At 40.9% G+C, this 15,095-nt stretch overlaps 1 protein-coding gene across 1 annotated transcript in view; it reads right to left on the bottom strand.

Annotated features, from left to right (window-relative positions):
- piezo2b (piezo-type mechanosensitive ion channel component 2b) overlaps nucleotides 1-15,095 on the bottom strand; it is a 175,494-nt gene that overhangs the window by 56,640 nt on the left and 103,759 nt on the right. Inside the window, exons 14-17 of the mRNA XM_079569635.1 lie at nucleotides 14,536-14,729; nucleotides 13,739-13,887; nucleotides 12,354-12,527; nucleotides 6,107-6,402 (exon numbers count right to left, since the gene is read on the bottom strand). Coding sequence (XP_079425761.1) covers nucleotides 6,107-6,402; nucleotides 12,354-12,527; nucleotides 13,739-13,887; nucleotides 14,536-14,729 — 813 coding nt within the window. The remainder of the gene's footprint in view (nucleotides 1-6,106; nucleotides 6,403-12,353; nucleotides 12,528-13,738; nucleotides 13,888-14,535; nucleotides 14,730-15,095) is intronic.

Genomic DNA, 15,095 nt, shown 5'->3' with positions numbered 1-15,095 from the left:
GTGTCTGGGTGGTTTCCCCCATCAACTTAAAACATGCACAATAGGCCAATCCTGCAGCTAGAAACTCCTGGCTAAAGATGTAGGAAACAAAATTCCTGAACTCTGTCTCCTTCCACGATATTGATGTATTTCTATTATTCCTTTCTCATCTTCTTTATTCCGGGTTGCTTGGAGGATGATGATTTGGTGGATGTTTCCACAATATGGACGTCTTGCTCAGGGACACAATAACAAAAGCATAGAGACTGTCCAAATTAGGGATGCACCGATACCGATACCAGTATCGGGTATCGGGCCAAAACCACATGCTTGTACTCATACTCGTACTCATTCATCAGGTCCCGATACCAGAAACCAATAACACATGACGTGTGGCGGCCGCCCCTACAGGACTCAGCTCTCTGCTGAGGAGAGAAAATAGCAAAAAGCTGGAGAATTCTTTAGTGGAAATACAATATTCCACATAGAGCTGACTTTATTATAGACGACACTCCCTAAATATCTGTGCTGGATTTAACCAGAGCTAAATGTTGTTAGTGCTGCAGCGTGGAGTCTGCAGTGTTTACATGATACAGGCTAATGTTGCTAAACTAGTCGCTAACTCACAGCTGTAAAACTAGCCCAGCGACTATTAGGGCTGCTCAATTGTTGAAAAAATAATAATCACGATTATTTTAGTCATAATTGAAATCGCGATTATTCAAACGATTATTTGTTGCCTTTAAAAAAAGTCTTTATTCTATATATATATATATATATATTTTAAAACGATGCTGAATGCTTTCTGTTTTCTGAACAGTCATAAAAGTACAAATGATTTAAAGTTTGCCTCGATTAAGGAGAGGTCTCTGTTTCACATCTGCCCCCTGCTGGCCAGCCCTCACACCTGCACAAGTAAACTGAGCAGCGCGGCCTGATGACATCATCACACAGCGCTGTTTGTTTTTATGTCAGGCAAAAGCATGAGCCACGGCACGGGAAATGCAAAGGGGAAATAATCCCAGCGCCATGAAATAATGCAAGTCTGCTTTTCAAAAAAGAAATGTAAATTAAAAAAATTATGCTCATTTTGTAATTGTTTAGGTGTAATAATCGAAATTGTAATCGGATTTAGATTAATTGCACAGCCCTAGCGACCATAAAGTCCTCAGAAAATCCAAATTAAAGAGATACAGCATGTCCATATTGAGCGAAAATGAGCTGCAGCAAAACAAATGCTGTACTCGCTGAGTTGCTATAAACACACGGGAAAATCTACACGGAGCTGAAGTAAAGTAATTTAAGTAACATCTCAATACTATTGTTAAATAAAAATAGATACATGAATAAAGCACAGGCATTGAGGAGCTTTTAGACCTGGGCTGTTAATAAGTAAATAAATAAATAAATAAATAAATAAATAAATAAATAAATAAATAAATAAATAAATAAATAAATAAATAAATAAATAATAAAAATGTAAAATAATACTGAATGAAAAATTAAAAAAAAAAAAAAAAATGGCATCTGTCAAATTCTAATATAACTTCTATTAAAAGTGTAGCCTGCAAAAAAAAAAAAAAAAAATAAGTTATGAGGAATACTTTGTAAAAAATGTTTTTAATGTTTATCATTAATGTGTTTCCTCAATAAACAAATTCATAAAAATAAAAAAAAGTGTAGCCTGCTTTACTGTACATGAGTAAATTAACCAATCTGCTGTGAAAAAGTCAGTCTGTTCAATTAAAAAGTTCATGAGAGAAAATGCCTTGTACTCGTATCAGTATTCGGTATCGGCAAGTACTTAAATCAAAGTACTCGTATCGGTGCATCCCTAGTCAGTTTTGCCACGCACGCTCTATATTACTTAACCTCTTAACCCCCACCTGAACCAAGCACATTATCTTCAGTTTGGCATTACCCAAATCTAAAAGCTTCAAACTAGCAACAAAAAAGAGAAGGAAACGCAACAAAAACAGCAAAAATGTGACACAACAACAACAACATGACAAAAAAGTGACAAAAAAAAGCTAATTTTAAACTGAATGATAAAAAAGAAGATGAGATGAAAAGCAAAAGTGAAAGAAGAGACAATAACATGGCAACAATTTTGTAGGTCTTAGCTTTCAAATGAGATGTTACACTGTAAGCTCTAGTAAAGATTAAGAAGCTTTTAGATTTGGGTAAAGCCGAACAGGAGAAAATACATTCTGTTAAGTCGGGTGGCTAGAGGTTAATAGGTTCAATCCACATTATAATAAAATATCACTATCTCAAAATCTAAAGTGGAGCACGGCGGCTAAAACCAGAAAGGAAAGGGCATTTATTCATATCGCGCTTTTCACAGTTACAGGTCACACTCCAGGGATCGTCATTACTCATTCACTCCATAAGCTTCACATACAACATTACAGCTCAAGTTCAAGTTTTGATCCATGTTGGGTGCAGGGACAGCATAGGTATTGAAAAAGTATTGTTCAGTTATCGGTATCATAAACCAAGTATCGTTAAAGTATCGTTAAGTTGTTGTTGAGGCCAGAGCCGCCCTGGGGCAGACTGTCCCTTTACCACGTGGCTATATAATGTGGTGTTCATATCCTGAGCTCTTTTGTCAGTGCCCTCTGCTGGACACATGTGGAACTCTTTCCTTTTTTTACATTTAAGGCCCCCTAGTGGCGAGAATGAGCATTCTGTTTTTTCTTTAAAAAATCATAACTCCGCACAGGAATGGGCTCGAGACTTACTTTTTTTTTTACATACTCTGGAATTTATGCTCTACGGGGCAGGGGCCCGATTAGGCCCGTGGGCCGCATGTTCGACACCCCTGGTTTATGTGACGTTAACATACTAGATGCCGATTTAGTTTGCTGTTTAATGTGTGACGTTAGCATACTGTGTGCCGATTCTGCCTGTTGTTTTTTTCTCATTAGGCATTAGGAACGACTTATAGTCTGGAAAATTCAGTAAATGCACTTAACTCGAGTTACTTAAAGGCACACGAGTAACATTTTGGACTATAGTGATGCGGCAAAACAAAAACATGCCCCTATTGACCAGCTCAACACAGAAAATGCCATTACTGGAGTGTGTCATAAAAAAAGTGGATTTGGATGTGAACCGAACCGGTTTAAATCTGAAATTCTACTGCCTTTCGTCACATCTCCATGGAGACGAGCTGGAGACGTACTCACTCCCGGTAAAGTTTACAGTCATATCTTAGGAGGGATTAGCCTCATAAATGTTTGTTTGTACATTTATGAGGTATTTTTCATTGATGAAGATATCTGTCTTAAAATTTATTATTTGTATTTCAATTTTATTTATTGGGTAAATTTCTACACGGTGTGGCTTTAAATTGTAATTGCTAATATATTGCTGTATTTTGTGTAAAAAATATGTTACATTCCTTGAAAAAAGTAATATATTTCTGTAACTTGTTACTTTTGTAATACGTCACTCCTCACACTGCTTACAACTACATGAAACGCCTCTTTGCCTCTTGCAGATTTGCTGCATAAAGCTGAAATGCAATCACTGACTAACACTGTACATCACTTAGTATTTACTCACATTAACCAGGGCTGACCCTGCGTTACATCAGAGATCTGAGGAGATCGGGTTTGGCTGCTGTGTTGTATTGATAGAACAGACATTAAACCGTGTGTTAGCTTTTGTTTCATGTGGATAGACCGAGCAATTACAGAAATATTAACCAGGTCAAACCACAGAATTCTTACTTAACATCTCCATCATATGCTCTATGTTCTGATGTCACATGAATAACTGGGGAACCCTGCCTCCATCTCAGTTTTTATTATCTCACACATGTATTTTAAAATCAGGCAATAGCTCATACAAAAGCTTTATTATCTGGCATCTAACAGTGGTTCCATTGTTTGGACTAAAGCAGAAGCATATAGTTCATACGGGCAGCAGCTCATTACACACGGAGAGCTCTGGCAGTCGTGTTTTATCACCTATTTCATTTTCTGTGTATATACAACGCTTTAATTTAGGAGCGGCGCGTCTCTCCGCGGAGGAAACTCCGAGGCCCGGCGTTTGTTGGTCGTACAAGGACAGGGAGGAGAACGGGAGCTCTCGAAAAGTGACTTATGGGTTAAACTCGGAGTAAATCAGCCCCCGACCAAAATCTCTCCAGAACGCCGGGATTTTACGGCGGCTGTCTGTGAAGATCTACAGCTGGACGGAGGAGAGGCGTGGGGTCGGTACTTGAACAACACAAGGGAGGAGGGCGGGATCAGGGCCCCGGGGAACACCGCAGAGAGGGGTCTGAAGAGGAATGGCTGCCTTGACAGTGAAAGGTTTAAAACATGCACAATAGGGTGATCCTTCAAGATAATGACTCAAGATCTGGGGGGTCTGTGGGCACTGCCGACCCGTGTGGTATGAAGAATAGGTGACTTTAACAATTTTAAGTTCTTACAATACAGGAAAGTCCATCTCTGTTGGCAAGAACAGGTGATCCCACACACATCTGTCTTTAATACCAGTACTTTAGCGATACTTGTTTCCCGATACCCATACTAAAATATTCGTCGAGTGATAATGTGTGGAAGAGCTGCAAATGTACAATATTGGGTTCATCTCCAGTGTCAAGAAATGTGTAACAAAATGGGGGGAAATAGGGAAAAAAATGGGGGGAGAGAAAATACTACTAATACAAATTTGAGAAAATATTGGGAGAAACGGGGACTAAATTGTTGGGGGGGAATGGGAAAATGAGGCAAAAAATGGTAAAATAGTAGTAATAAAAATAAGGGAAAAAATTGGGACAACAAGAAAAAGTTGGGGCAAAAAAATTGGGAGAAAACTACGGGGGAAAAATAGGGAAATACTTGTTGATTGTGAAAAAAAAGGGGGGAAATAGAGATAATATTAGTAAATTTGGGGAAGTGGGGAATAAATAGTTTGGAAAATGGGGAATACATTTGTGGGGGAAATGGGAAAATGAGGCAAGAAAGGGGAATCAACTTTGTAAAAAAATTCAGTAAATATAGAAAATATTAGTAATAAAAAGGAAGGAAAAAGTTGGGGCAAAAAACAAAAAAACGGTGTAAAAAATTGGGCAAAATGGGGCAAAAATGTAGAAAAAAAGAATAACTTGTGTGAGAAAAAAAAATCCCACAATTTATTCTTGTTTTTTGGGGGGGAAACACAGAAAATATTAGTAATAAAATTGGGAAAACAAGAAAAAATGGGCTAAAAATAAACAAAATGTAAACATTTGATAAAATAGGGGAAATAAATATTATGGGAAAAAACCTGAACCAAACAAGTCAGTTGCTTTAGTGCTGTGCCTGGACCAACAGCATCAAAACTTTTGGTTCCTGCTTTCGATACTTTAACTTGTTCAGTGACAGTTTAACAGTACCCAGCCTTATCACACACATCTGTGTTCAGGGAAGAAACTGTGGAGTTTCTGGGCCAGGTCCAGTTGATGAAAACCAGCTTCAACCATGATACAGACCGTCATTGAGCTGAATAGAGACACGGAAATCCGGTATCATAACGGCCCCCGGGGCCACGTCTGCCAGTCCAGCTGATAAGTGCCAGCCTTCACGGTCCCCTTATCGGTGCTGAGGAGTCGCTCTAATGTCATCCAGCCAAAACACCGTTATAATAAGGCTCTGTCCCCTGTCATAGCACTCCCTGCATCTGATCTGTTCATCCCGGCTACCTGTCCTGACAGTACGCTGAGCTTCCCTTCTCACAGGCCTCTTTGCATACAGAGCACAGCGAAGGAGCAGACCTCACTTGTGTCTTTCTTACCCAAAGGACATCATTTAATGGAATATTTGACCATGTGACTGAGGGCTGTAGCTGTGGACGGTAAGTCTGAAACTGCTTTTCATCATTGTCTGTTTTCTGTGTGGCTTCATATCGTTTCAGTATCTGTGGAGTTAATAAAGCCCTGTTTGTTGAACACAGCAGCAATTTGAAGTCACTCAGAAGATTATGATAATGCGTTTAAAATATAAAGTCAGTGGCAGGCAGGTCGGCTGGTTGTTTTCATCGCTATTTTGACGCTTTTAGATTTGGGTAAAGCAAAACTTTAGAAATGAGGTTAAATAGTGCTCAGTCGTTATCATTTCTATCTCTTCAGTACCTGAACTCTGCTCCGTGCTCTGCTCCGGCTCGGTCTTGGCGCTGCAGTGGTGGCTCTCGGTGCTCGTCTGCCGCCTCAGGTCTTCCGCCGACAGACTTTTAGCCTTAAGTCCGCCGGTCTCGCTCTCGTCCATCACCACCACCAACGTCTGCTCTTTCTCCTTCTCCACCGAGCCCCAGTCCTGCTCCTGCCGGTCCTGCGCCTTCTCCTCCTCGTCTTTAGGGGGCAGCACGGCGTCCAGGGAGGTCGCGCTGAGCATGGTGAGGTCGGCCAGGCTGCCCTCCGGATGCGCCAGTCTGGAAAAACAAGACGCAAGTCAGAATCCCAGATATCTCTATGCAAAGGCTTTTGTATTGATATACTTATGAGGAGCTGTACGTGAAGTGCAGTGGTTCTCAAAGCATGTTTCAGCTCACAATGGCGGCTTTTAGCAGTTAGTAAAATCCAGGAAAGTAGTTTTAGATAAGATACAGCTTATAGATAGTAGATTATAAATTATAGCAAAGGGACCAACAGCAATCCATTTTTTTTCTAGTTAAAGCAGAACTAAGTAACTCATGCCCCTAGAGGCCAAAAGCGCCACTGCAGGTGTTGTAGCATGTTGTGTTTTTTACTCATTAATTGTCCGTGAAAGTTTAGTTTAGTTTAGTTTCATTTTATTTGAGCAACTACATTTTCCTGATTTACAAACACACATTAACCAGTCACAGATGCTCAAAAGGAGTAGGCTGAAGCGAGAAGCTTATGAGTGCCTACCCCACAGAGTAAATACTGCACTGACAGAAAAGACAAAGGGAGAGAGGGATATTGTACATCCAATTACACAATAGAGATATTTTTTTCACTCAAACTTGGCTGTAAATACTGTTTAAGTGGCGCTATCCCCAGTTAGCTTTGCCCGTTAGCCTGTTAGCTTCTTCTTCATGATTCCATTAGAAGAAGTGTGTATTGCTCCTCCAACCCGGAGGCAGCAAAGTTGCAATTGTGGTTTTCTGGCTGGAGACACCAGGGGGAGATGCAAGACCCCCCAATCATCCCATTAACACTTAAGTGCCTTACCCCCAGACGGACTACGGTACAGTTGTCCATGAATAGTTCAGTTTTCGTTTGCAACCTTGCTGTTATTTGCTCCATATGATACACTTCTTTCAGTTTATTTTTCCATTGGGTAATGGTGGGGGCTGAGGTTTGAGCCAAGAGGTCGTAATCATTTTCATTGCAATTAAAAGTTTTAGTATTTTTACTTGAGAAATACTACTCTGGGGTTGCTAGGGAATATTCCCAATATTATGACATTCAGTTCCCATGGAATGTAAACACCTAAACAATTTGATTTCACTTTGTCTTTCCAATAATTAATTAATTTTGGACATTACCATGAGTGTGGTCTCCCATCTGACCACAGCCCCTCCAGCATTTGTCTGAGGTTCTTCCAAACTTGGATGTGACAAAGGGAGTTCTAAAAAAATCAAATTTTAGTTTTCCACTAGCCTGGTTTTACCAGACCCTCGTACTTACTTCGTTTCGTAGAAGGTTCTGGACTTTCTCAATTGAGCTCCGTTATCAGGTGGGAGGGGTGAACTCCTTTGAAATGATTGGATCTGATTTTCGCTAGCGTTTAGTCGTGACTTATGTGATGCGTGTGAGTTAAGCGAGCCATCATAACTCGGATTGAAGAGCTTCCATTACTTTCGTATCCGCCACCATTGCCAAACTACAACCAGCAAATCCGGCACAAATGCTTGACGTCACCTTTAACCCCCGCCTCCCCGCTCACTGAATGGTAGGTAGAAAGTCAACCGATGTAACGCAGCCACTGAGCTCAAGCCCAGACGTACATGCTGGGCAACTATAATTGACCGGAGTTTATGGATGGCTAAGGCCAGGCTAGTTTTCCACTAGATCCACTAGAACTATTAGATATTTCTTTTAAGGTATTTCCACAATCAGTTTAGAATCCATAATTTTCTGTTACAAATTTGGAGGATATAACAGTGAAGCACATTGTGTTTCTAAACTAGACCTTTGCGCTGACGAGGTGCTGCTCCAGACTTGTAAGTGGGTTGAACGGGGGCTGTACGTGGGCTGGACAGACACATGCCTAATAGAAAAGATATGTACAACAGTGATCCCTCTCCAAACCTTTTCTTTCTGCAGACCAGTGTTTTCCGTGGAGCTGGGGGTGGCAGTGTGTATGGAGGGGTGTGGGGAGGGGTGCACATGCTGGTGTTTTGATCACGTTTATACAGCACCGCGATTGCCCTTCAATGACTGAGCCAGCATTATGCTTCTGTCAGGACAAGGCCAATGTTTAAGTCACAGTGGAATAAAGTTTGTAGTGTGTAAAGATGACCCCACTGTTGTTGCCCCAGGCAGAAGAGCGGGCCCTGTTTTGTATTCTCCCTTTCAGGCAGAATTGAACTTCATTATTACCCTTGCATGTTAAGTAGTATTACGCTGTGACGCTATTGCTAATTGTGTTGACTCACTTCTGTTCCACTGTGAAATGCCTTTAGCCAGAAACGAAAATCAATAAATATAACATCTCATCCAAAAAGGAAAACTTTAGTCGTTGTTTTTGACCTAGTTTATTACCTGCCAAGGCGAGGCATTGCATGTTTCCCCATGAGGAACCTACACATTTTGAGAATCACTGCATTAATCTGCAAGTTTTACCCAAATCAGCCCCCATAGATGCTGTTAACTCCACACAAATGTTTAAGAAATAACTCTATAAAGGCTTTATAGTCCTCAGCAGTATAAATACAAGACCGTCCAAACCAAATGTTCTGAAGATGCAAAAGGTAGAAGGGAGTTTTTTTCGTTTCCTCTGTCTAAAAATGCACGAATAGAGCTTTAAATCAGGCATTGTAAAGGTAGTAAGAATAAGCAGTGCACATTCCTTATGCATTCTCTGAGACACATCTCTCTTTGCTGCAGACAGATGCATGGATCAACCTCTCTGAATGAAACGGGGCTCTCAGGCAGTGCTTCGGGCTTTCGCTTTTGGTAGAAGTGACCAATCATCATGTCAAAGCAGGCATTGGTTTTTCCCTGTGACTCATACTTACTTCGACTGCTGGATAGGAATTCTTTTCTTGATGCTGCTCAGGGACAATAGGGTTAAACACACACGAAGAGTGAAGGGAGGGGCTTGACAAGTGTGAATAGTGTACAACATCGTGGAACATTGGAAACAACAAGCTTTACTCGGGTGAGGTGCGTTTTAAGGGGCGCCTGGCCAGCCATATCCGACGTACATTGCTTTTATCTTTCAAAAGGGTAAAGATATACATGCGTTTCCAGTGACATCACGCATTGTTCCGGCGGCCATTTTGAATACAGTAGAAGTAGAACTACACTACAACATGTAACAATATCTGTACTCTACAGCTACAGCCAGTGTTTAAGCTGCTCAAGACGCTAGCATGCTACCGGTTAGCAAATGTCATCAATTAACTTTCAATGTCTTTAACACGATAAACACATGAACACTGAGGAAATACTACAGTAACAGCTCAGCTCTGACCTCTGTCTGTTCTCATTCGACCAGGAAGTATTGATTGTAATGAAGCTTGAAGATTTAAAGGAACAGGCCACCATTTTTCCATACTGAGATATGTTCTTCCCTGAGCTTAGACAAGTTGATGCGTAACTGTTGAACATATCTCAGTATGGAAAAACTGTGGCCTGTTTGTTTAAGCTTAATATACCCCTTTGTACTAGAGCCGGCCCTGTGTCAAGTAAACACTAATGAGCGCTTGTCAAATACCTATCATACATCCAAATTTCTCCTGCATTTCCGTATATAATGGGTTTAATAATACAGCAGAGATCTTGGTCATCACAGTGATCTTCAAAGCTGGTTTTGTTTAACTAACAAGGTCGACTGCAGACGCAAAAGTGCAGTTCTTGACACCTTGTAAACAACAGGTGGACACGTTTAAAGACAAACAGTAAAGCAACATCTTAAGAATGGCTGACCACGCATTTGGGAAGGAATAGAGTGGTGGACAAACTGTATTATTAAAGAACACAAGCTAAAACTATGACTAAAGTTAGTGCTGGAAAGAAGAACTGAAGACTTTGTGGGACAAGAATTGTTTAAAAAAAAAAAAAAGATATACTTGGTTTTTAAGAGATCTGGGGAAAGAAGTAAAGAAGAGAAGGCAACAAGCAAAAAGAAGTTCATTTAGCAGTTTCTATTAAGAAAGTTTAAACAAAATCAGATCGAGGGCGGTGTTGGGGGAGAGATGAGAAGCAGAGAAAGCAAGCAGCGCACCCACCTACTCATGATCATATACACACGCCCATTGACTTTAGCATGGCTGCGAGAGAGAGAGAGAGAGAAATGGCAGCGAGTGATGGAGAAGAGGCGAGCCAAGCAAGCCGACATAACATCAGAACAGTGGCGTCGATGTATGTATTCAGCAGATTAGCCACAATGGAGTCATGGAGGAAAGCGATGTTACAATGGAGTTAGAGCAACAGCGATGTTAGGACAGGTCAAGAATAATGTGAGAGCTCATTAACAGCGTGGATTTGAACACAGGGTTTCTGCAGGTGTAGCATCAGGGCAAAATTTGCTTTTTCAATCTAATTTTAAGTGGCAAAAAAGTGGCAAAAAGGGACAAAAAAGTGATAAAAAAAAGTCACATACAAGTCACAAAAAGGGACATAAAAGTGACATAAAAATGACAAATGTGACATAAAAGTGACAAAAACGTGGCAAAAAAGTGATAAAAATGTCACATAAAAGTCACAAAAAGTAGCATAAAAGCGACAAAAAGTGACAAAAAAGGGACATAAAAGTCACATAAAAGTGACAAAAAGTGGCATAAAAGCGACAAAAAAGTGACATAAAAGTGAAAAAGTGGCATAAAAGGGACAAAAAAGTGACAAAAAAGTGACAAAAAGGGGACATAAAAGTCACATAAAAGTCACAAAAAGTGGCAAAAAAAGTGATAAAAAAGTGACAAAAAAGTAACATAAAAGTCACAAAAAGTGGCATAAAAGCGACAAAAAAGTGACATAAAAGTGAAAAAGTGGCATAAAAGGGACATAAAAGTGTCATAAAAATGACAAATGTGACATAAAAGTGACAAAAAAGTGGCAAAAAAGTGATAAAAAAAAATAACATAAAAGTCACAAAAAGTGGCATAAAAGGGACAAAAAAGGGACAAAAAAGGGACAAAAAGGGGACATAAAAGTCACATAAAAGTCACAAAAAGTGGCAAAAAAGTGATAAAAAAAAGTGACAAAAAAGTGACATAAAAGTGACAAAAAAGTGGCACAAAAGTCCTTTTTATTGTGAGGAAAAATATTGCAATTTTACGATTATCAAAATTAAAGAAGAAAATACTGAGAATTTCTCAAAATCTCTACAATACTGTCTGAATCATCACAAAAAAGAAATAAGACATTAAATGCACATTCTTATACTTCTTTAAGGGTTATTTTAATTGCAAACCTCCTGAACTTTTAGCCTAAGTATTCTTTTATCTTATGCTTAGGCTATACCTTGGCAAAAACAATAAAAAAGAAATAATATTATGATTTTACTGTTGGTTTTAAGTTGTTGTGAATGTTTTCAAAAGAAATTCCTCAGATCTGTGTCTCAAGAATCACTATAATTACAAAAGAGTTCCTAAACAAATGAAGCCCTCAGCTGATTTCCATGCACTGCCTCACACAGTTTCACTTTCGTTTTGACCGACACAAACGCAGCTGCACATGGTTCTTTGGGACTCTTCCCTTGGATCAGATTTGCTCTCTCTGCACTTTGGATTATTGAGCTTTCCGCTGACTTCATGTGTTTTGGGGTGGATTTAACACTGGACGCTGTTTCACCTTTGCCTTTACCTTAAAACTCAAAGAAATTCCTGCAAAATGTTTCTATTTTTACAAAACATGTCAAATGAAAAACCTTACTTTTGGCAGAATGAACTCGTTTTTTAACTTGTATAAATGCCCTGCGGAATCCCTGGAACAAGACTGTGCAGTAAACACAACTAAAGTAAAAAATCCAGTTATCATTTTTCTATAAATCAAATTCAATTGAAATTTCAAGTGTTGCTTTCACAAGGTGACTCCCATTGTAATAAATTTAGCATGATCGCATGTTTAATTAAGACAGATTATTATATAGTGACCAGTAAGTGTTGGTCACTTTTACAATAATTGTGTTAAATATGACTGATTTTTCATTCAAACAGAGACCGTTTGTGGAGCCCGAGTCTCTCTGTACCTGTAAATGGTGCTCTGCTCTTTGGCCACCACCGCCTGCAGGTCCGTGAGCCGCAGGAAGGGCTCGTGGAAGTAGTGCAGGTGCAGGATACACACCAGGAGGAAGGAGGTCGGGATGAAGATGCGAGTGAACAGCTGAGCCAGAGTGAACTGCTCCAGGCCCAGGTCCCTCAGACTGGAACAGAATCAACACATGTGTTAAACTTTACAAGTAAATCAGTCGGACGCAAACAGATCTATGATTACATGAGGATCCCTACAGTCAATGGTCAGTATGAAGGACTGGACGGAAGAATATGTACTTTAAGTGTCAATAATTGCTTTGGCGATGAACTACATGTCATATAAAGGCTGCGATGTGATAATCTCCTGTGGTCGAGCTGATTGTGGGAGGACAGCTGTGTTTTGTCATGCTTTATGAACAGTACACTGTTTTATCAACCAGCCTGATAGTGACAGAAAAATGAATAAAAAGGCGATGGGACTCTGAAAACAAAACTTACAAGCTCTCTGAGACTCCCACAACAAGGCGATTGAATGACGACTGAGGCATTTTTCTGACAGCTAGACGCTTAACATTTCCCAAAATTTCCCCCAACGTCACTGTTGTGAGGGTTGGTCTGGGGGTTCAGGTTGCTTCAGTGTAGATGTTGCTCTTAAGCAAGGCAACCTGAGCAGAAAAATAGTCTCCCTGTCCCCCCAAACAACGACGAATCCCTGACAGTGGGACAGGAGTCTGACAGTGGGACCAGAGTCTGACAATGGGACCAGAGTCTGACAGTGGGACAAGAGTCTGACAATGGGACCAGAGTCTGACAATGGGACAGGACTCTGGCAGTGGGACAGGACTCTGACAGTGGGACAGGAGTCTGACAGTGGGACAGGAGTCTGACAATGGGACAAGAGTCTGACAATGGGACAGGACTCTGGCAGTGGGACAGGACTCTGACAGTGGGACAGGAGTCTGACAGTGGGACAGGAGTCTGACAGTGGGACAGGAGTCTGACAGTGGGACAGGAGTCTGACAGTGGGACAGGAGTCTGACAGTGGGACAAGAGTCTGACAGTTGGACAAGAGTCTGACAGTGGGACAGGAGTCTGACAGTGGGACAGGAGTCTGACAGTTGGACAGGACTCTGAAAATGGGACAGGAGTCTGACAATGGGACAGGAATCTGACAATGGGACAGGAGTCTGACAATGGGACAAGAGTCTGACAATGGGACCAGAGTCTGACAATGGGACCAGAGTCTGACAGTGGGACAAGAGTCTGACAGTGGGACAGGAGTCTGACAGTGGGACAGGAGTCTGACAGTTGGACAGGAGTCTGACAGTGGGACAGGAGTCTGACAGTGGGACAGGAGTCTGAGCGGGCGACAGCCTCTCACCCCTTTACATCCATGTTGAGCATGTTCTTCCAGAAGTCCAGGGAGCTCGTGAACTGGAAGGTGTAGACGAGGGTCAGGACCAACATGGTGTATACCACCACAGACATCCAGAAGTACTTCAAGATCCTCCTCCAATACTCGAAGTGCACCTGCAGAGGACAGGAGGCTCAGATAAGATCGAAATACAAACAACGCTGGGGTTTCAAATGCGGTGCAGGAACCATTGGTGCAGTTTTCTGAACTTGTGAATTTGTCTCGACCCCAATCTAGTCCAGTTTTGATTGTTCCGTCTTGGATAAGTTCTGCGTTAGTCCTAGTTCAGTTTAGTTTCAGCCCAGAATAGTCTTTAGCCCCAAACAGATGGCACATGATGGGAATGGTCTGGTAAAACTTTTGTAGATACAAGTGTTTCATTTAACCATCGCCCTCACAGCTCTCAAGCTGCAATGTTTATATAACATTTTTTTTTTTACGCCACCACAAAATTACAGCTTACCAAGGCTTTATAGGCCGTAATACATAAAGATACGCAGAGCGAGGCGTCCGTTTTAATTTAGAAGGGCCTCGTTTTTACTGTGATCGCGGTTGTAAAACACACCACGGATTATGAGCCTGAGGTACACAAACTTTATGGCACACGTTAAATTGTCTCCGCTCTCTGTTTTTAGGAAAGTTTGTCTGTAACGAGCAGAAAAAGCAGTTAAAGTCCTCACGTGGTCTGTGTCATGGGACAGAAACATGATCATACATAAAACATAAAAAAACCCACATAATATCACAAAATGAAAGTGAGTGACCTGGTAGAGCGCGACGCAGGACAGGAACATCATCATGTAGATGATCTTGTACATGACGATGTGTCCTTCAAAGCTGACGATGAAGAACATGCCTCCGCAGATGTAGATCCAGTATTTGACCAGGATGGCCATGACCATGCTGCCCAGCACCTGCATCGTGTCCGGCTCCGCCCCCTCCTCAGCGGCCTTCTCCTCTGACACACAGAAACACTGACGTTATTCTTTTGTTTGGAGATTAATGGAACACAATGCAGGATAACTCATTATGGTCAATATTTAGGCTCCTTTACCTCACAATGAGGTGTTTAACTCATTGACTGCCAGTCATTTTCAAATCAGAGAGCTTCCCACTGCCAGAGATTTTTCAGGATTTTTACAGTTTTTTCAAGACCCACAGAAAATTTTGGTCTAGGTCTATGTCACGAAACCCACCAAAAGAAGGATTAGACTCTCTTCTTTCATCTAAAAACAAGTTTGTTTGTACCTCTTTCTATTCATTAGTAATCGTTAGTAGAAAATAGGTGAAATCACCCAAAATGCTGTTTTCTGACCAAAAAGCT

Source organism: Gobius niger, assembly GCF_951799975.1.
Source record: "Gobius niger genome assembly, chromosome: 13".
Lineage (NCBI taxonomy): Eukaryota > Metazoa > Chordata > Actinopteri > Gobiiformes > Gobiidae > Gobius > Gobius niger.
The sequence above is the reverse complement of the archived record's forward strand: the minus strand, read 5'-3'. Positions and strand labels throughout refer to the sequence as shown.